At 36.5% G+C, this 23,422-nt stretch overlaps 1 protein-coding gene across 3 annotated transcripts in view; it reads left to right on the forward strand.

Annotated features, from left to right (window-relative positions):
- The window catches only part of LOC123526342 (uncharacterized), a 46,848-nt gene extending 38,869 nt beyond the window's left edge, over positions 1-7,979 (forward strand). For all 3 annotated transcript variants that reach the window (XM_053522916.1, XM_053522915.1, XM_053522917.1), the window contains exons 7-8: positions 4,613-4,684; positions 5,072-7,979. In XM_053522916.1, coding sequence (XP_053378891.1) covers positions 4,613-4,684; positions 5,072-7,764 — 2,765 coding nt within the window. In that variant the 3' untranslated portion in view covers positions 7,765-7,979. The remainder of the gene's footprint in view (positions 1-4,612; positions 4,685-5,071) is intronic.
- Positions 7,980-23,422: the final 15,443 nt, after the last annotated feature.

A 23,422-nucleotide genomic window follows, 5' to 3' on the forward strand; every position in this document is an offset into this window, starting at 1 on the left:
AGTGCATTTTGTATTAATCTACCCAGCGACTGTAAATTGAAGTAGTGATACGAGTGTGTCCGCTCCAAGGCGAGTCGATTCCATTACATCAAAAGTTGACACAACTTACGAATTTGTTCTATTTCCCGCACTAAAAACAGGCCACACTAACTAGTTGGTTCAGTCCCCCACCGCTGCCTGATAGGGGAAGAGAATGGCTAGTTAGATCTATCGATTCGAGGGGTATTGGTTTTATTCCCTTGATAGGAGATTGTTCTATTCTCTCGAATGGGGAAGAAACCGACTAGTTTTACCTAAAAGTTTGCTAATGATTATAGACTGCTTATGAACTCATTTCATACGCCCATTTTGAAAAAATAAAAACTCGGTCGCAGTACATTATGATTTGTCCGTCCGCCCTTCCTGAAGAATAGCATGCATAGTTTTCAATGTTAACAAACTTACTCAGCACCACGAGAGAAGGACCCCTATTGTTTTTACTCTTAAGTCAAGTATAATAACTATGGATTTTTTATATTTCTACACAGTAACTTATTACTACAAGATACCTATTTCAAGTGGCTTAAAGGTCACAGGAACTTAATTTCTTGTTGCCCTGAATTACAATTTGCAAAATATTGCCCACTATGAAATTTTGGTAAAGCTTTTAGACATAAGCTAGTATTGTGCTGAGTTTTTCGTGCTTTTTTGCAGCTCTTGTCATGCTGCTATGATATTTTGTCTGTTTACTAATGTGTCTTAATCAAGTAGTTCTAAAGGTGCTCAGTCACATTTCAGTAGCTTTTTGTGATATTTTTAATATCCATGTGATATTCTGTTCAAGCTTGATTTAAGGTAGGTCTGCACGTTTGATCAACCGGAAGTAATGACTTAAAGTCATTTTATCTTGATCACGTAGAAAAAGGCCACGACTCGGTACATGGAAAATCAAAATGGTTTCTCAAATAAATGGCAGCCCTGACAAAATGTTATTTAACGGCAACGTTTCTATCTTTCTAAAGATAATACATGATATTAAGACGAGTGACATATTAAATGATTAAAAATAACCAAATAAAGTCTTAAAATTAGCATATAATGTGATGATCTCTTTAACCATAGGCTAATATCTCAAAACCAAACACAAGGATCTATACATTTTATTTATCCCCCCGCCGAAGGGGATATTAGAAATGCTCTCCGTCCGTGCGTGCGTACGTGCGTCCGTCCGTGCGTCCGCAACGATCTTTGTCCGGAGCATAACTCCAAAAGTACTGGATGGATTTTCTTCAAACTTCACACACTGATAGAACACATTGGGAGGAAGTGCAGTGTGCAAGAACAATAACTCTACCTTGCCTATTTTTTGAGTTATTCCCCTTTATCATATTTTCTTAAAAAAATTTGTCCGGAGCATAACTCCAAAAGTACTGGAGGGATTTTCATCAAACTTCATACACTGATAGAACACATTGGGAGAAAGTGCAGTGTGCAAGAACAATAACTCTACCTTGCCTATTTTTTGAGTTATTCCCCTTTATCATATTTTCTTAAAACATTTTGTCCGGAGCATAACCCCAAAAGTACTGGAGGGGTTTTCTTCAAACTTCATACACTGATAGAACACATTGGGAGGAAGTGCAGTCTGCAAGAACAATAACTCTGCCTTGCCTTTTTTTGAGTTATTCCCCTTTATCATATTTTCTTAAAAAAATTTGTCCGGAGCATATCTTCTTCATGCATGGAGGGATTTTGATATATCTTGGCACAAATGTTTACCACTACGAGGCGGAGTGTCATGCGCAAGAACCAGGTCCCTAGGTCTAAGGTCAAGGTCACACTTAGAGGTCAAAGGATACAAGAATAAAAGCCTTGTCCGGAGCATTTCTTCTTCATGCATAGAGGGATTTTGATATAACTTGGCACAAATGTTCACCACCACGAGACGGAGTGTCATGCGCAAGATCCAGGTCACTAGGCCTAAGGTCAAGGTCACACTTAGAGGCCAAGGGTCAGATACAAGAATGACCTTGTCCGAAGCATTTCTTCTTCATCCATGGAGGGATTTTGATGTAACTTGGCACAATTATACACCATCATGAGACGAAGTGTCATGCGCAGTTCCTTTCTTTAGAATTACTTCCCTTTGTTGTTACTTTAAATAGCTTTTATTGTAACTTTTTCATTACTAGTCGTAGGGAAAAATCGAGACCACTTTTCTGTAGTACAACAAGCATGCTAAATCCAATTTTGAGGTGTATTTTGACCAATCTCTACCTGATAAAGATTTTTATGTGGACTTGCAATTTTTTTTTTTTTTTTTTAATGATTAACTTCCCTTAGTTGTTATCATAAATAACTTATATTGTAACATTTTTATAATTGACCCTAGGGAAAAAACAAGACCATTTTTCTGTGGTACAACATAGATGTTACTCTCCAATTTTAGGTGTATTTTATTATATATATAAGGTATCTCTTCCTGGTCAGGAGTTTTTTTTGTGGACTTAAAAAAACAAAAGACTTACAATGATTACTAAACAACCACAAAATTAACATTCCATTTGCAAATACAGCTGCTAGAATAAAGAAATTTGCTTTGACGGGCATATATTGTGACATTCTGGCATTCTTGTTCCCTGTTAGCTTTCCATTCCTTCTTTTTACAGTAGCCATATAGAAAAACATCATAGCTATACTGTTCATGAAAATTAATAAAATTTAGCAGTAAACCACCTCACTACTGACTTATTCTTTCTTCCACATCTTAAAACCCCTGATGCGGACCACAACTAAATGGTTCTTCAAAGCTTTCCCCAAAATTAATACTTTCAGACACTAACTTGCCAGGAACTTTAGCCTTCAATTATAATATGCCCGGCGGGGGGATTAGCCATGTGTAACATGGCTCTTGTTTTACCTTATTATAGACCACATGTTTGTGTATGACTGTTAGAACTACAGTATCATTAAAATCTACATTGCAATAATATTTCTACTAGCGAAAATGTTACCAAATTTGGCTGTGTGAAGTTGGCTGAACAAACCACATGCGAAATACGACATTAAAAAAATTGAATGTCGTTTAGTACGCGACATACGACATACGACATTCAAATCAAAGTTGACTGGCGTGGAGAAACCGACATAGGATATATGACATTCGAACTTTTACCAAAAAAATGAATGTCGTACACGCGACATAAGACAGTCGAAAAAGGTTGAATCTCATGCAAAAAAACGACATTGTACATACGATATTCGAAATTTAACCTAAACATGAATGTTGTTCAGCACACGACATTCAAAAAAAATAAAATGTTGAATGTCGTGCAGAAAACAACATTGGACATACGACATTTGAACTTTTACAAAAAAATGAATGTGGTTCACGCGACATATGACATTCGAAAAAAAGTTGAATATCGTGCAAAAAACGACATTCGACATACGACATTCAAACTTTTACCCCCAAAAATGAATGCAGTTCACCGACTTTCGACATACGACAATCGAAAAAAAGTTGAATGTCGTCAAAAAAAACACAACATTGGACATACGACAAAAAAGTTGAATGTCGTTCAGCTAGCGATATACGACATTTGAAAAAAGGTGAATGTCGTGCAGAAAGCGACATTTGACATACGACATTCAAACTTTAACCTATGTTTTTTTCGGATGTCGTTATGTCGTTTATTGCACGACATTCAACTTCTTTTCAAATGTCGTATGTCATATGTCGCGTGCTGAATGACATTCATTTTTTTAGGTTAAAGTTCGAATGTTGTATGTTCAGTGTCGTTTTTTGCACGACATTCAACTTTGTTTTCAAATGTCTTATGTCGCGTGAACGACATTCGTTGTTTTAGGTAAAAGTTCAAAAGTCGTATATCCAATGTCGTTTTCTGCATGATATTCATCTTTTTTGGAATGTCGAATGTCGTATGTCGCGTGCCATATTCGAAACAAATACAGATAAAGGAGGTAATAGTTATTTACAAACTGGCGTTTCTAAGGAATTCCGGTCAAATATATACTTGTAAATAAAAATGTTGCTAAAATATCTTGGTTTAGCAACTAGGATTTAAATGTCAAATCAAATTTTAGTAATACTTAAAAAAAACACAAATAAGACCTTAAGAATTGTTTGTTTCCGGTATCCCGACCTACCCTAAATTTTTGGCCCGACCCTAAATGTTTTAATGGCCTTGGAGAATATTTTTTTCAACTTTATAACAAAAAGTCGCAAAACTGCACTTTCTATGCTTTAAACATGGTCAGTGATGTTGGAAATCAACTTACTGGTGCTCTAAAGGCATAACCCCCTTATTTGTATTAACTTTTGACACAAAATCTTTTTTTCCGAAAAGTCTCCCTTTAATGATAAAAAAAATCCAACAAAAAACAATTCCGACCTACCTACCCTAATTTATTTGAGCATGTTACCGGAAACAAAGAATTTTTTAGGCCTTTAGAAGTTTTAAGTTATTAGCTGTTTAATTTTCGAGCAAATCCCTTGCTTGGTCATATTGGCGAAAGCTTAATTTACCACCTTACATCAACTTGATACTAACAGAAATTTAAACAGTTAGTACATAGTTTTTATTGACAGTAAGACACTTATTCATTTCAGTAAGTTGTCCTCCACAGCTGAAAGTGTCAGAGATAATCACCACAGAAGACAGGCAAAAGGAGCTGGAGAAAAGTAAACCAACTATTACACATGTCACATATTTAGATATGAAGCCTTTAAACCTATCACTGCATCAATATTTATAAATTTTATGCAAGTATAGCCGCTACATTACTTTTTAACGGTGTTTTAGTTTCTATACACATGTGAGTTACAATGCATTCGCAAAGTTATGAAAGTATTAACACCATCGTAGAAGTAAATCATTACATGGTTTGAACATCTAACAATCATTAAACCCCTCCTGACCATGACTCAGATTGATCATTTTCTACTTATAAAAATTGCGAGTCCTTCATTACATTTTGTAATAAACTCTATGGAAATAAGAAGCTTCATTTTATTTTGCCAACGGTTAATTTGAAGCATTTATGAAATAATTAAGTATACTATTTACAGGTTTGAGGGAGGATCTCTTGAATTACTACAGACAGTGTTACAATACAATTCCTATCGCTCCACTAGCAGAAGAACATGACGTAGAACTAGTTGACTTTTATGTTCAACCTCCACTCACTGCCATTGATATAGAAAAAACGTTCGGCCAACTTCCTGCAACTCCAGCAAGAACAGCAGTACACTCATACCGCGACCTGTTTCTCGGCAGTGATTACAAGCTGCACAAAAATATCTATGTCACAGCTAAAGCAGGAATTGGGAAAACTTCATTTGTGAAGAAAATCTGTATGACTTGGTGCCAAGCTCACAGGCCGTTGGAGAAGATAAAACAGAAATTTAAACCAGATGATGTACATGTAATGAAACAGTTTGAGTATCTATTTGTGATTTCCTTACGGGACACAAACACCTCAATATGTGACATTGATGGTATGATCAACAGCCAGATCATCGACAGCTTGGCCGGAGCTCATCGATATTCTGAATATTTCGTGAAGGAAATATTGCTGCACAGTACGTGTTTGGTTATATTAGACGGATTGGATGAGTGGTCACATCCTGCAAGTTGTAGAAGGGGTTGTTCGAATGTTCACGAAATGCACATACCGCACAGACCTGCTAGGGAACGATGTTCAGTACTAACGACCACCCGCGCTTGGAAACTGGACGTGGCGAAACTGCGTACGAATCAGATAGACAGACACGTTGAAATTACTGAATTAGATACATCCGCGTCAGACCAACTAATATCTAATGCCCTAACTGTATTGAATAAAAGAAACTTACAGAACGAGTCAAAGACTATTAAGGAGTTCCATGCTGCCACAGACTCCTTGCAAATCAAAATCATACGTTATATTCCTTACGTTCTGTTGCAGATGGTTTGCCTGTGGTTTGACGGAAAGTCAATAGGAAAATCCAAATGTGAAATATATAGCAACGTAATAGATCTTACTCTTACAAGAGGGTTAATGAAGTGCAGAGAATATGTTTCCTGCTTAGAAGGTAATGACGCTGACATACCTTTCTGCCTCAGGTCAACAGAATGCTGCAAAACATTTTATAGTGAATTGTTGCGTTTGGGAGTGATTGCCTTTCAAACACTTTTTGCTTTGGAAGAAGAATCAAGCCTTGTTTTTGATAAAACTGTTATACGAAATTTTGTCTCAGATCAAATGCTCGGATTTTATTTGAAAGTAGGTCTCCTCTCACAAAATAAAGCATATGGGCGTGTTGCAGTTAGACAAAGTAGCTTTTCCTTCCAACATAAATCTATACAAGAATATTTCGCCGCTCTCTACATACAGGCAGAATATGACAGCGAAGAAATTCTACAGAAAATTTCTAACAAATGTAATACATTAGCAGCTATATTAGAAATGTCTAACGTTTTTACTTTTCTTGGTGGGCTTAAGCCTGATGCTTGTGCAAAGATTTTACAGTCTCTGCAGAGCACTAGATCAAGTGACTGGACCGCGCATATTTATAGAAATCAAGGATCTAAATACATTTTTTATGAATACGTGAATGTTTCTGATACTTTGAAAACTCTCCAGTCCATGTATACTGACATTGTAAATGAGGTATTAAATAATGGTCTGAAATATGTTCCTCCATTTCTAGAAGATATTTTGTTAGACAATGCAATAGATAAGAAAACATATCCATTACTTAAGTTATTAATAAAGAAGAATAAATCCAATATTAAATCGCTGTGTATAAAGGGCTGCCAGACTACAGAAGAGTTCACTGGAATACTTTACTCACTCGGACTGCAAGATATACAATCTCTGCATAAACTGGACATTCAAGCTATACCGAGACAACAGGAACTCCTTCGTCTCCTCTCAGGATCAGTGCATACATTAACCTGTTTGTGTCTCACCTTTGCACCATTTAAGAATAATGCGCATTATCGTGCATATAAAAATACTTTTACCGAAACAATGAAGACAATATTAAGCATGGATCAGTTACTGTCACTTGAATTAGCCGGTGTCTGTATAACGCATTTTTATATGAAAGCATTATTCAGTTTTATTACTAAGAAAACAGCAATGACAGAAATCGCACTAGACAACATCAAGTGCACAGACCATAAAGCAGAATGTACGGGTTATTGTTTAGACCTATCTAAACATCGGAAACTCAAGGTGCTTCGTCTAAATGACATAGTTATATCAAACCTTCAAGTTAATACATCGTCACTCAAGACATTTTGGTTAGGACAACTGCCGGTAGATGATTACTCATCATTGCTCAAGGATCTACAACATGCAACATGTCTTCGTATGATGTTCATCAAATTAACTCAAGGCTTGCTGAGACACCTTACAGATATATTGCCAAAGTTAGAAAACTTGAAACTTTTGATTATTTATAATTCTAATCTTAGAGATAAATCATTCACCGTGCCGATTGAAATGACAAGCATAGAGGTGGTGTGGTTCTGTCAGGTAACAATGACAAGTACGGCACTGAGAAAACTCATTGCTAGTATAGACATGTTACCACAGTCAGTTACTATATCACTGATGGCGTGTACCGTGATACAGCAGGAGGAGTACGAACAGATAAAGGATGAGATAAAAGTATCGACACAATACAAAGTCATGTATGACGGGTTGGACCAAGACAATACGTATCGTTTTGCATTTCAAACTGTCGGTCAGAATCTGCGCCAATCAACTTAAATGATGCTTCTAAAATGAAGAATATAATATAACGGCACATATCTACACACTTTGATAGAAGTATGTGTTTAATATGACCGGGATAAAAATGTACATAATGTTTAGAGTAGTATTAGGCAACAAACACATTTGCTTTACATTATACAATAAATTATTATTTTTTTGCGATTGTGTTCTATTTGATTAATAAAATGTTTTTAAATACATCGAAATGTGTCATAATGTTGTTTTTCATTCATAGCTGTGTTTATTTATTTCAGCTATATTTAGTTTTTTTTAACAGTCACATTATAAGCCTCTGCAAGTAACGTACAACTTCTCCACATTTATTTAATATTTTATCCTACTGTCTTTTAACTTTTTATTGACATCAGTCTAGCCATTAAATTTATACTACATGTGTCTCATGGGACAAGATTTTACAAAGGAATGATTCTAAATTACGGCTTATGGGTCGGGACATCTACAATATATCAACTATTGAACTGATTTGAAATGCTGGCAGTGTATTACATTAGCCAGTTTGTATGGGTAAAACGCAGTGTATATATACGATGCTTCAGGTGCTTGTATCAGTTGAGTCGCCGCTGCTGAAGCTTGTGTGCGTTGAGTCACCAACACCGTGTTTACAATGTGTTTAGGATTGTATGGGTTGAGCGGTCGAAACCTTTGTTTATGATGTTGCTTATGAATATTTGGGTCTAGCTGCCGGCACCATGTTCACGATGCTGCTGTTGCTTGTGCGAGTTGAGCCACCTACACCGTGTTTTCGATGTTGCTGACGATTACTTGGGTCGAGCCGCTGACGCCGTGTTTACGACGCTGCTGATTTTTGTGCGAGTTGAGCCGCCGACATCGTGTTGACTATGCTCCTAATACGTGTGTTGGTCGAGCCGTGAACACCGTACTTACGATGCTGCACACACTGTTTACGAAGTTGCTGATGCTTGTGTGGGTCGAACCGCCGAACTTTTTTACAATGATGCTGATTTTTGTATGGATTGAGCCGCCAACGCCGTGTTTACAATGAAAGGGGAGTGAGCAGTTAGCAGTTGTATGCAGAGTTACAGCGGTTAACTGCTACAACTGCCAGCGGTTACACCAATTAATATAAAATACAACAATGATGACGACAAGGGAGATGAATCATAAAGAATTCCTTGTAATTGCATCACCTGATATTTATCTTTTCACTGAAACGAAAGTAGGGAATTCCAACTCGTAAAGTAACACAAAATGGTTTCGTATTGTGATTCGGGCACTAAAGTTTCATATAAGGCGATGCATTAATATTCAAGTTATTTATTTATAATAATAATTGAACAAAGGAGAGCTGAAAAATAAATAAAGAAAATGTTGATAACTAGTTGGCGTGCGTCAAAGTCGGCCCTGAAAGGATAATTGCGAGTTTTGAATGCGGGGTCCAGTCCCGTAACTGTAAAAGAAACTTGGTGCACAGTAGTCTGCCTATATATATATAAAAAAGAGGCCTAGAAATTGCCTTTGATGGCATTTTTGTTAATGCCCGACAGCCATGTTCATTGTTAACTTTATGAAAATTGGAAACTTTTCATGGGGGCTGTCGACTTTTAAGGGTCATAGTAAGGTCACAGCACAAGGTCAAAGGTCAAAAAAGTGCATTTTTTGTTATAAACTTCAGATTTTTGCTATTTTTGCTACATCCTAATACATTCTTAGGGCTGGAGAAAGATTCCATATAATATCATAAATGTTCCTTTCAGCAGTTTTTCAGAAATGCAATTTCATTTTGTAATCATTTGCTCAACAATTTTTCTAGCTGCACACCTGACTTTTGTTTTTATCTCTGCCAAATTTTGATAGAACAGCGATACCACTTGTTCGTATATTCGTTGTGCCATGACAGTTTAAATAAAGTACTCCTCTCCCAAAAAATGTCAATGAATGAATGCAACTTGGTGCTGGTCTGTATGCGGCAAGTAATGCCATCTACGGGATTAAACAATTTTGTCATTAATTTGTACATATTGAAAATATTAACGGATGTTCCATTACAACTAAACAGAGTTGAACATTCAGAATATGTAATCTTAATTTCATTGAATTAATAGGATCAAAGTGTACTACCGTGATTTGGAATTTACTATTGTGACTTTTAATTTAAGGGTTACTTTTTTGATACCCTTACAATAAAATAAATTTACATCAGGCTATAATCGTTTTTATGTTGTATCATAATAGAATAATCATTTAACATTGTGTAAAATATTCATTAAAATCTGTCAAAATTTGGCGATAAAGCAAACAAAAAACAGGTTGGGAGTTAGAAAAGTTGTCGAGTATATTGTTAATATACAGATCATTTTGCTACCTTTAATAACATAGAAGTCGTTTTTAAAAGTTCAGTTTTGTTCTTGACATGTCTGTGACCCTGAAATTACATTGTAATAACCCTTGGATACGTCAGTTCCAATAGTATTTCTCTAGATCATCTACATATAAAGGTTAGGATCAGCAACCATGTCAAGTAAAACACATTTTGCCATCGTATGCCACTTTTCCCAGATTTATATTATTCTATATTAGATATATATTTTATGCATTATCATCAGTTTTATTTACAAAATACTAAAGGGCATTGAAACACATTATTTTAACTAATTTAGATGGCATATGAAAACAAAAGGGCCATGAAGGCCCTGTATCGCTCCCTTGACCTACTGACCTAAAGATCATCAAGATTAACATTCTGACCAGGTTTCATTAAGATATTGTCATAAATGTGGCCTCTAAAGTGTTAACTAGCTATTCCTTTGACGTGACCCCGTGACCTAGTTTTTGACCCAAAATGACCCAGATTTGAAACTGACCTAAAGATCATCAAGTTTAACATTCTGACTAAGTTTCATGAAGATACAGTCTTAAATGTGACCTCTAAAGTGTTAACAAGCTTTCCCTTTGATTTGACCTAGTGACCTAGTTTTTAACCCCACATGACCCAGATTTAAACTTGACTTAAAGATCATCGAGATTATTATTCTGACCAAGTTCATTAAGATATGATCATAAATGTGGCCTCTGAAGTGTTAACTAGCTTTTCCTTTGATTTGACCCGGTGACCTAGTTTTTGACCCTACATGACCCAGATTCCAACCTGTCCTAAAGATCACCAAGTTTAACATTCTGTGACAAGGATGGACGTACCGGCGACAATAACTATCAGAACAAATCAACACCCTTTACAATATTTACAAATTTATTTACATAAAATGATTATTAACAATGAATAGATGATTAATAGAAAAAACTGATTATAAGAAAGAAAAAAAATCACAGTTCAGTATCTCTAGATACAAAGTTCTATCACTGACAGTTTCGTGGTAACGTGACGTGGCACAGATGTTTCAGTAAATTTCGAACTTTAAGTAGCACAGAAAATATAACATATCTTCAGATAAAGTCCCTTTAAACCGTGAATACGTTGACTCCGTTTTGGCTCCCTATGATGGTAGGTGATTGCAACCCTGAGCTGACTTCAGAGGATAACAAAAGTCATCGTCTTTGCGGTTTACGGCACAACCATGGGACGAAAGCTCTGCGCTGGGGAATCACATCCAGGCAAGTGAAGACAAATGAACCTCGGGTATTGTACTTCCGGGTTGTGACATCATCACCAGGTAAAAATCGTCTGGCGGAAGAAGCTAAAATATATAACATATGGTAAGCACCATAGCAAAACAAATAAGTCAGGGCATAAAACTGCTCCTTTGGGTACACCATACCTCCGTAGGCTCCCATAAATAATAAAATAATACGTGCTACTTATACCAAATATATGTGCTACTAAGTTCAGACGTCACGTGATTAAATTACGTCATTTATTACTTCCATTATTACAAAAATTACTTACTTAAAAGACTAAAGTTAAAGTATGAAAAAGATATGAAAAGTTTATGATGAAACATTAGAGATACGGAAATTATAATCTGCAGCTATTATTTACAACTACAAATTAACAAAATTCAATGTAAATCAAACGTTATATCATAGTTTGCATCCATATAATATCTAATGTCATACAACAAAACGGACATTGTATTTTTATGCTATAGAGTGGCACACAATTTCAAATTACAATAATATATTACATACACAGTACTAGACTTGCCATATAGATTTATACATTACAGTGCAATACAATATCGGCGTTCCACAACAACGAAATGTTTGACATATGTTTTTTGAAAAAAAAAGAGTACGTTACAATTATCATGTTACACAAATTTCAGTACAAATCTTACAGCTTATAAAAAAGAAACATTTTAGACTCCTCTTTCGAACTAATTTACAAAAGTCTGAAAAATTTAATAAATTATCCCGACATACCGAAACTAGCCAAAATCACATGCCGAAAAGTAAATGTTACAGAATTCTGTAGAATGCACAAAAATTTACCAAATAAAAATCGTAATGCAAAAATCATACAAAAATCTAACAAGTAAATTTCTTACCTCGATCGAGCATAAATTTTTAGCAAGAAAAATCAATCTGACATAGATTCGTCTAATGTCGGAATGTGGTGTGCGCTAGGCATATCTAGTCCAGTCTATTTCCCGCCAAATACTAAATTTCATTGGACTCACGGCTTATTCGTGTGCTATGACTATTTGTATTTCCACGGGATTCACGATATAGCCGGGAAATCTAACTACTTTGGCGCGCATTGAAATTGACAATTTGAGGCCTGTTATAGTGGTTTTGGGGATAAAAACATAAATTACTGAAGTTTATAAAATATCAACTTTCTTATTACTGAACCGAATTTAACAAGAGCTCGTCGAACACGAAATGCCCCCCTTGATGCATTTAGTAATTGCACAAGGAACAGAAATTATATGCTCACTGTAAACAAACGTTCTACCATTCTGGTTTAATCTGACCTTGACATTTAACCTATTGACACTAGGCCAAAGCATTCTTGAGTTATTGCCTGGAAACCATTTTACTGTTCCTGGTCACTGTGACCTTGACCTTTGACATACTGACCTCAAAATAAATAGGGGTCATCTGCTGGTCATTACCAACCTGCCTATCAACTTTCATGATCCTAGGCCCAAGTGTTCTTGAGTTATCATCCGGAAACCGTTTTACTATTCAGGATCACTGTGACCTTGACCTTTGACATACAGACCTCAAAATCAATAGGGGTCATCTGCTGGTCATTACCAGCCTCCCTATCAATTTTCATGATCCTAGGCCCAAGTGTTCTTGAGTTATCATCCGGAAACCGTTTTACTGTTCAGGGTCACTGTGACCTTGACCTTTCACATACTGACCTCAAAATCAATAGGGGTCATCTGCTGGTCATGGCCAACCTAACTATCAATTTTCCTGACACTAGGCCAAAGCGTTCTTGAGTTATTGCCTGGAAACCATTTTACTGTTCCTGGTCACTGTGACCTTGACCTTTGACATACTGACCTCAAAATCAATAGGGGTCACCTGCTGGTCATGAACAACCTCCCTATCAATTTTCGTGACCCTAGGCCTAAGCGTTCTTGAGTTATCATCCGGAAACTGTTTTACTGTTCAGGGTCACTGTGACCTTGACCTTTAACATACTGATCTCAAAATCAATAGGGGTCATCTGCTGGTCATTACCAACCTCCCTATCAATTTTCATGATCCTAGGCCCAAGTGTTCTTGAGTTATCATCCGGAAACCGTTTTACTGTTCAGGGTCACTGTGACCTTGACCTTTAACATACTGACCTCAAAATCAATAGGCGTCATCTGCTGGTCATTATCAACCTGCCTATCAACTTTCATGATCCTAGGCCCAAGTGTTCTTGAGTTATCATCCGGAAACCGTTTTACTATTCAGGGTCACTGTGACCTTGACCTTTGACATACAGACCTCAAAATTAATAGGGGTCATCTGCTGGTCATTACCAACCTCCCTATCAACTTTCATGATCCTAGGCCCAAGTGTTCTTGAGTTATCATCCGGAAACCGTTTTACTGTTCAGGGTCACTGTGACCTTGACCTTTCACATACTGACCTCAAAATCAATAGGGGTCATCTACTGATGGTGACCAACCTCCCTATCAACTTTCATGATCCTAGGCCCAAGCGTTCTTGAGTTATCATCCGGAAATGGATAGGTCTACATTCCGACCGACCGACCGACCTACCGACCGACATCTGCAAAACAATATACCCCTCCTTTTTCAAAGGGGGGCATAATAAAATTTACATCGAAATTTAAATTATGAAATACAGAAAAACATTAGAGGTATTTTATGCGTGAAATCTGACATTTACCTCAATAACACAAAAATTTACAAAAAGATGATGCAATACCTGCATTTACACTACAGATACAATAAGGCCCGTATGTCAGTTTGTGACACATTCTAACTAAGTTTCATGACAATACAGTCATAAATGTGGCCTCTAGAGTGTTAACAGGCTTTTCCTTTGATTTGACCTAGTGACTTAGTTTTTGACCCCACCTGACCAAGATTTGAACTTGACCTAAACATCATCAAGATTAACATTTTGACCAAGTTTCATTAAGATATGGTCATAAATGTGGCCTATACAGTGTAAACTAGCTTTTCCTTTGATTTGACCTAGTGACCTAGTTTTTGAATTTACATGACCCGATTCAAACTGGACCTTAAAATCCTCAATATTAACCTATTATTCTGACCAAGTTTCATGGAGATACAGTCATAAATATGGCCTCTAGTGTTAAGCTTTTCCTTTGATTTGACCTGGTGACCTAGTTTCTGACCCCAGATGACCCAATATCGAACATGTCCAAGTCTTTATTAAGGATAACACTCTGACGAAGTTTCATTAAGATTGGGTCAAAATTGTGACGTCTAGAGTGTTAACAAGCTTTTCCTTTAATTTGATCTGGTGATCTAGTTTTTGATCCCAGATGATCCAATATCGAACTCGTCCAAGATTTTATTAAATGTAACATTCTGGCAAAGTTTCATTAAGATTGGGCTAAAAATGTGACCTCTAGAGTGTTAACAAGATTTTCCTTTGATTTGACCTGGTGACCTAGTTTTTCAATCCAGATGACCCAATATCAAACTCGTCCAAGATTTTATTAAGGGTAACATTTTGACCAAGTTTCATTGAGATTGGGCCAAAATTGTGACGTCTAGAGTGTTAACAAGATTTTCCTTTGATTTGACCTGGTGACCTAGTTTTTGACCCCAGATGATCCAATATCAAACTCGTCCAAGATTTTATTGAGGGTAACATTCTGACCAAGTTTCATTAAGATTTGGCCAAAAATGTGACCTCTAGAGTGTTAACAGTTAAATTGTTGACGACGGACACAGGGTGATCACAAAAGCTCACCTTTGAGCACTTCGTGCTCAGGTGAGCTAATAAAACGAGTGCACAGCGGCATAGTTTATTTGTAAATGCACTCATTTGACCTTTGACCCCATTGTACTGTAATGAGGAACCCTAGAAGGCGACAGCCCCTTTTAAATGTCATCTTCAATCCTAAGGAACACTTAAATACTAATATCCGAGCATTGACAAAAAATGCCATCAGAAGTCACATTTTCCCAAGATAATGGCAGACTACAGTTAAGACTTCGCAGACTGACAGGATAAGAGTTCATTTATTGAAAGTATGTGGAAGTTCTAGCCGTTTCTCGTTTATTTCGTAGGAATCGATCAGAAATCGTGTTTGTATACATGTATAGAATGGACGTCGAAAACGACATGGATTGACAATTGTGGTATTTAGTGAAACTTTTTATCATTTCTTTGCTGAAGGATTTTAATGAAATAAAAAGTGTGAACGCTTTGATTGATGCTTTCAAGAGGCGACCACAAAGAGAAAACCGTGATCTGATCGATTCTGGCAGCAGTGTTCTTGTTTGTTCAGCATGATGTTTTTGTTCCGTTGGGGACCTTAAGTCTCTTATATACGTATATAGGAATGTTAATAAAAATATTTGATAATGTGTCTAGCACTGTCTGTGACTGGGTGCCACCAGGTGGCCGTTGTAGAGAGGGTGGATTCCCACCACGTCCAGGTGGTAGCCATCCTGAGAAGAGTCTTGTTTCCGAGCAAGGTTGAACTGGTGGGTTTGGTCAGGAACGCTTGAAAACGCTTTTTTGCCTCTAGCAGAAGATTGAGAAGAAATTGGGGTGCCACCGGGTGGCCGTTGAAGAGAGGATGGACGCCAACCACGCCCAGGTGGAAAGAGTCTCCATTCCTCTAAAGGTGGTATCAAAAAGTTGTGTTTGCATTTTTCAGCTAAGATTTGAAATCAAATGGATTGTACTGGAATTATTTCCAGTTATTAGTAATTGAATAAATTATAATTATGTCTCGACCTGTATTACTGAAAATGCAATAAAACAAGAGGTATCTTACTAAAACATTTTTTTTCATGCTCATAAGAAACTTAATTGAACATTCACGGAAAAGGGATCCTTGGTAAAATTGAAATCTTGCCAAATGAGGTAAAGGTGAGCCAATCTGAGCTGATTTGCTAGAAAATTACAGTTGCAGTTGCACTGAAAACATCCGATGAAACTAAAAAATAGCATCATTTCACTCTTTAAGAGAACTTGTTTTTTTTTTCTTTAAAAAGTGTGTATTTACAGCATAAAAATGGCGCAATCTAACTTTTACATGTGAGATTATAATTTATATCTCAGCTAGCAAAAAATTTGGGACCCATATGGGCCCCTTATTGTTTCCTATATGGGTCCCACATTGGATTTGCAAACGGGACTGGCATGGGTCCCACATCGAAGAGACATTGTATATGGGTCGGATGTGGGCAAATACTTACAATATGGGTTCCATATGGGACTCGTATGGTATATTTGCCCAAATATAGCCCATATGTGCCCCATTTAGGCTTGCGTGCTGGAATATTTTTCTATGTAGTAGTGAAAGTAATGTGTTTGCAGGTCAAAATTAACAATAAGAAACTGCACTAAAATATCAAGCTGCATTTAGGAATACTGGTCCGAAATTATTCGCTGCAGCTGTTTTTAAAAAAATCGGGTGAAAACATACATTTTTATTTAAGAAGTAATTTATAGCAAAACCGTGTTTTAACACTATTTATACACGACGGGCGGTTATAAGTCAAGCGTAATAATTTATTTCGTACGACGTATAACCACAGGAGTGTATAAAAGCGATTTATGTATTATGTACATTTTTTTCTAAGTTACCATAACACATTTGAATGTGCAATTATTTCATGATGATCATTTTACCAACAATGTTCTCTTCCAAAAAAAAAATAATTCTAGGTTATAATGTTTTCAATTTCGACCAGGCAATGCTTATATCATCACAACGATTTTACGTTGACGTCTTGTCCACGTGATATTTACGGCCATGTGTGTATCGAGAAATAGCGCTTTTAAATTTGATCAAATATTTTACTCAAAAACATGTTTATTACAAAATATCACATAGCACAATTGTTTTGATTAATTACAACACACTGAGTTGGTTATTCGCTGTGCAGAATAATTCGACATCATTTACGCTCTAAGTGAACTATTCCGAAAGACGTATTGCCATTTTCGGTCCATGCGTGACGACAAAATATTCGGCGCCATACATGCGCGACGAAACAGTTCTATCATATTTAATTTATTTTACAATAAAAAATATATAAGAATCGAAATAATTTATAGCAAAACCGTGTTTTAACTAATCGCTAAACTAATTTCATGGTGTATCTCATCATAACTGAGCACCAAATTTCGTTACGTGGCCTTTTTGGATGTATGTTACCTGCATATGGCGAATCCGTCGGCAATGTGACATGCAGTGTTTATTGAACACAACTACAAGCAAATATATTTACGTAGTTCAATGCATCATCATGTCTCCCATATCCCACTGAACATTGTGAATTACAGAAATAAGAAGGATTCTACTTCATTTCACGACACATAATAATTTTTTTTAAAAAAATGAAAAGATATGACCGTTTTTGCCGACATATAATGCATTAATTTCAAAAACTGATTTCACAGAGTATCTCATCCAAACAAAGATGGCCTAACTTGACCAAATATTGACTCCAGTCCACCATTTCTTAGTACCATAAATATGTTCAAATTCTGTAGTGTCCTTTCCTTTGGCGTATGTTGCACCGTATTAAAAAGCCGTCGGCATTGCAATATGCACTACTCATCGGACAAACATCCCAGCAATAAATCAATGTGGTTCAACGAGTCCTCAAGGCCTCCTGGACGTTTTAGATTACGGCAGTAACAATGATTTAAGCCCATTTTCTGACACATAAAAATGACCAAAACTACAATTTTAAAAAGATTTGACCTTTTCCGTCGGCACATAATGTGTTAAATGCTAAAGCTGATATCACAGTGAAATCATCCAGTATCAGGACAAAGTTATTAATGTAGAATACAGAAATTTAAGATTCATTGACGAACATTGAAAAATACTCTGTAATATGACGGTTACAAGTGTCTATTTATTATTTATTTATTTATTTTGTTGAGTTTAGAGTCACGCCGACACAGTTTAGGTAATGCGACGACTTTTCCAGCTTTAACTGGTTTAGGAAGATATCAGGTGTCCTTCAAGGTATTGTTTCAGGCATGAGCGAGCACCTAGGTAGATCCAGCCAGCTGGATGGCGTCCTCAGGTGAATAATTCTACACAAAAAGAGGGCAACCCATTCAAAGTAGGTGGTCCTAACCAACGGGCAATGAAAAGTTAATATATGAGAAAATAACCGTTATATCAATGTTATTACAATTTAAACATATTGACAGAGGTCTTATTCTGTATATAGGTAATACAAACTCAGTACAAGTTTGAAATTATGTCCTTATGCCCGGACATTGGCATTTTCTGTTTCATTTATATAAACAATGTAAGAATAACTGTAACGACCGAAATACTTTAATATTGCAAAGGTATCAACGTGATTCTTTATGCTGTTTATTGTTGTGTAGTAACAGAGCACTAAACTATGTGCACATTTTGTAATAAGGCCTTCCTTGGGCGTATGTCGCCGGCTGAAAATCCGTCGGTAAGCAGTTTGTAATATATTGATTCTAATATGAAAAATCCATGCGAATTTTCGTTCAAACACGGAACTTTGACGTCAGGTCAACATATTACACCAGTCGAAAAAAAGTGCTACTATATATATAATGGTAAGTCCTATTGACGTTCCATACATTCGCAATGTTTAACTGCTGTAGCTGCTAACTGCCAACTTCCTACCGATATATTGTTTACATTGATGTTTGCTGTGGTTTGAGTCGCCGACACGTTGTTTACACTGATGATGCTTGCTGTAGGTCTAGGTTCACGATGCTGCAGATGCTCGTTTGGGTCGAGCCGACGACACCGCGCTTACCATGCTGCTGATGCTTGTCTGGGTTGAGCCACCAACACTGTTTAGGATGTTTTTGGTGCTTGTATGGGTTGAGCTACCAACACTGTGTTTACGATGTTGCTGATGCTTGTGTGGACTGAACCATCGACACTGTGTTTACAATGATGATGAAGCCTGGTTTGAGCTGCCGGTTCAGTGTAAACGATGTTTTTGATGTTTGATATTTGAGCCACCGACATCGTATTTATGATGTTGGTGATGCTTGTGTTGACTGGGCCGCTGACGATGTGTTTTTGATGCTGTTGAAGCTTGTGTGGGTTGAGCCGCCGACAAACCAAGTTGTTTGTGTATTTTGTTTTTGATCGCAAAATGAACTAGTCGGTCGGGCCATTCAAAGTACCAAAGTGTTGTGCGTTTTTATTCGGTAAAGTAACAAGAGCTGTCAGTGGACAGCGCGCTCGACTATTCTCAGTGCTTGATAATATAATATAAGCAATGAGTAAAATTTTAACATTACAATAAGCATATTCTAAGTCGAAAAGGGGCCATAATTCAGTAAAAATGCTTGATAGAGTTGCCTCCTCCTATTTACAGACTGGGGTCATGACGGTAAACAAGTATGCAAAATATGAAAGCAATATCTCAATGGACTTTGAAAATATTTGTGGTGGTACGCAAACTTTAACATTTATTCTAAGTCAAAAAGGGGCCATAATTCAGTCAAAATGCTTTATAGAGTTACCTCCTCCTTTTTACAGACTGGGGTCATGATGGAAAACAAGCATGCAAAATATGAAAGCAATATCTCAATGGACTTTGAAAATATTTGGGGTGGTGCGCAAACTATAACATTTATTCTAAGTCGAAAAGGGGCCATAATTAAGTCAAAATGCTTGACAGAGTTGCCTCCTCCTTTTTACAGACTGGGGTCATGATGGTAAACAAACATGCAAAATATGAAAGCAATATCTCAATGGACTTTGAAAATATTTGGGGTGGTACGCAAACTTTAACATTTGTGTGACACTAACGCTCACGCTCACGCCGACGCGAGTAGGATAGCTCCCTTATTCTTCGAATTGTCGAGCTAAAAACTCTCATGTCTTTACTACAGAACTCAAGTATTTAAGAGCATTAGTGCCAACTCTGTTGTTTATTTAGACTTACTCCTCGAAATTTCGACACCTCAAAATTACATCTTTGTTTCTTGCCTCCTTATCTTCAAAATTTGAACGTCCGTCCAACTGTCAAATGTCAAAAAACTTTATGAAAGCGTTGTTACTGCTACTTCTCCTAACTTTCTGAGCTTGGAAGACATTTGACCGACTCCTAAATAGTTAATATAAGTGGATACATCTGCCTACAAATTCATATATCTGCAGGTACCCAGCATTGGTCTCGGACAAGGGCCAAAGCATAACATAGTGTCTACTTACATTCAAAATGGCCTTATCATACACCCATGTATAAGCTACATAGATAAGATAACGGAGATACTGTCTTGTTTTTAAACTGTAGCGAGGACTTATCCTTATAGACAGATCACTACCAAATCAAATGTAAGCCTCCGCTGGTCTATCACAAGTAGTCATTTAATCATGGTCACATATCTCAAAACTAAGCACACAGACCTATATATTTTATTTCACCATATTACAGGCCATGTTTATTTACAACTGAGAGAAGTTTTATCAAAATCTACATTGTAGAAATATTTCTATTCATAAAAATGTTACGAAAGTTATGATTTCCCCTAGACTCCCATTATGAAATATTGCGTGAGGTCCACATTTTTCAGATCATTCTAGCAAAAAATCAAGCACACGCCCGTATCTTTTTTATTTGCTGAATTTTCTAGGTATGTTCTGAAGTTTTGAAAAATCAAAATTCTATTTAATCAAATTCTACATTGTAGAAAACATGCAGAACTACCTTAACATTGTTGAATACCCTCAAGATACGGTCAAACTAATTATAGTTCGCACACTATTCGACCACTTCTCTGAACTGCATTAGCGACACCACAGGTAGGCGATCTTTGTCTCGCACAGTAGCAAGGTCATATGACTCCTTGTCATATGGTTCGAACCGGACTGAAAACATTTCAAAATTAATCATGGTCGAAATAAGGATATATTTCAATCGTGAATACTGACCTGTCACCAACTATATGACACTCTGGGGTTACCAAATCTGCCTAATCTCAGCCATTACCTATACATATACGTCCATATATGGAAGTTAGTAAGCCGACACTTAGAGTAAAGTAAGACGAAATTTCGAGATAGTATTAGTAATAGTATATTAAAATTTTTTTTTGATAAATAACACTCACCTGGCACTAATGCTCTTCCGTACTTCAGTACATAATGTTATAAAGATATGTGATTGTTTTCAAGGGGTTTTGTTATGAACAAAAGTAAATCACTGACACTTCCACGATGTTTTTTTTTTTGAAAAAACCTAGCTGTTCATTTCGCAATTTATTTTCAAAAAGAAAAACGACAAAAATATGAGCAAATGTTCGGTTTTGCGATTGTTTTGCAAACAAGAGCTGTCCGTAAGACAGCCAAGCTCGACTATTCGAAATATTGTCCCAGAGGCAGGAAAATATTACCTAAAAAGGTTAAATATCAAAAGAGTTTTAAGTTCAAAAGGGGGCATAATTTGACCAAAATGCATATCAGTTATGGGACTTGCTGCTATCAACTAGTTTTATAACCCCTAAGGCACATGTGAAGTTTCAATTCAATATCTGCATTAGTTTTGGAGATAGAAACTCGCATGTAAAACTTTAACCAGAATTTTCAAAGTCCATAAGGGGGCATAATTTGCCCAAAATACATGCCAGAGTTATGGAACTTGATCCAGTGAGGTTAGTAATTGATCTAGAAAAAGAAAAAATAAGTTTCAAATCTATATGCCTTTTAGTAATAGCTGTATGTACTTGCACGCAAAACTTTAACCAGAATTTGTTACGTCCAAAAGGGGGCATAATTTGGCCAAAATGAAGGTCAGAGTTATGGGACTTGCTGCTATCAACTAGTTTTATAACCCCGAAGACACATGTGAAGTTTCAAATCAATATCTGCATTAGTTTTGGAGATAATAACTTGCATGTAAAACTTTAACCAAAATTTTCTAAGTCTAAAAGGGGGCATAATTTGCTCAAAAAACATGTCAGAGTTATGGAACTTGACCCAGTGAGGTTGGTAATTGATCTAGAAAAAGAAAAAATAAGTTTCAAATCTATATGCCTTTTAGAAATAGCTGTATGTACTTGCACGCAAAACTTTAACCAGAATTTTCTAAGTCCCAAAGGGGGCATAATTTGGCCAAAATGAAGGTCAGAGTTATGGGACTTGCGCCTATCAACTAGTTTTATAACCCCGAAGACACATGTGAAGTTTCAAATCAATATCTGCATTAGTTTTGGAGATAATAACTTGCATGTAAAACTTTAACCAAAATTTTCTAAGTCTAAAAGGGGGCATAATTTGCTAAAAATACATGTCAGAGTTATGGGTCTTGACCCAGTGAGGTTGGTAATTGATCTAGAAAAAGAAAAAATAAGTTTCAAAGCTATATGCCTTTTAGAAATAGCTGTATGTACTTGCATGCAAAACTTTAACCAGAATTTTCTAAGTCCAAAAGGGGGCATAATTTGGCCAAAATGAAAGTCAGAGTTATGGGACTTGCTCCTATCAACTAGTTTTATAACCCCGAAGACACATGTGAAGTTTCAAACCAATATCTGCATTAGTTTTGGAGATAGTAACTTGCATGTAAAACTTTAACCAAAATTTTCTAAGTCCAAAAGGGGGCATAATTTGCTCAAAATACATGTCAGAGTTATGGGACTTGTCCCAGAGAGGTTGGTTATTGACCTAGAAAAAGAAAAAATAAGTTTCAAAGCTATATGCCTTTAATTGATGGCTGTATGTACTTGCATGCAAAAACTTAACCAAGGTGTGACGCCGACGCCGATGCCGACGCCGACGCCAGGGTGCGTAGAATAGCTAGACTATTCTTCGAATAGTCGAGCTAAAAAAGAGAAGAAATTACATGTCACCTTAATGCCACTGTGGTTTTTCATATATATAAGGTAGAATAATTTCTGTATGGAATTTGATTTCCCGTTTATTGAAATATAATTCTTAATTGTTACAGGAGGAATACAACCTTTGATTTGACCGGGTGACCTAGCTTTTGACCCTACATGACCCGAATAACCCAGTTTTGAACTTGGCATTACAATCGTCAAGATAAACATTCTGACCAAGTTT

The sequence above is a fragment of the Mercenaria mercenaria genome, chromosome 14 (genome assembly GCF_021730395.1).
Source record: "Mercenaria mercenaria strain notata chromosome 14, MADL_Memer_1, whole genome shotgun sequence".
Lineage (NCBI taxonomy): Eukaryota > Metazoa > Mollusca > Bivalvia > Venerida > Veneridae > Mercenaria > Mercenaria mercenaria.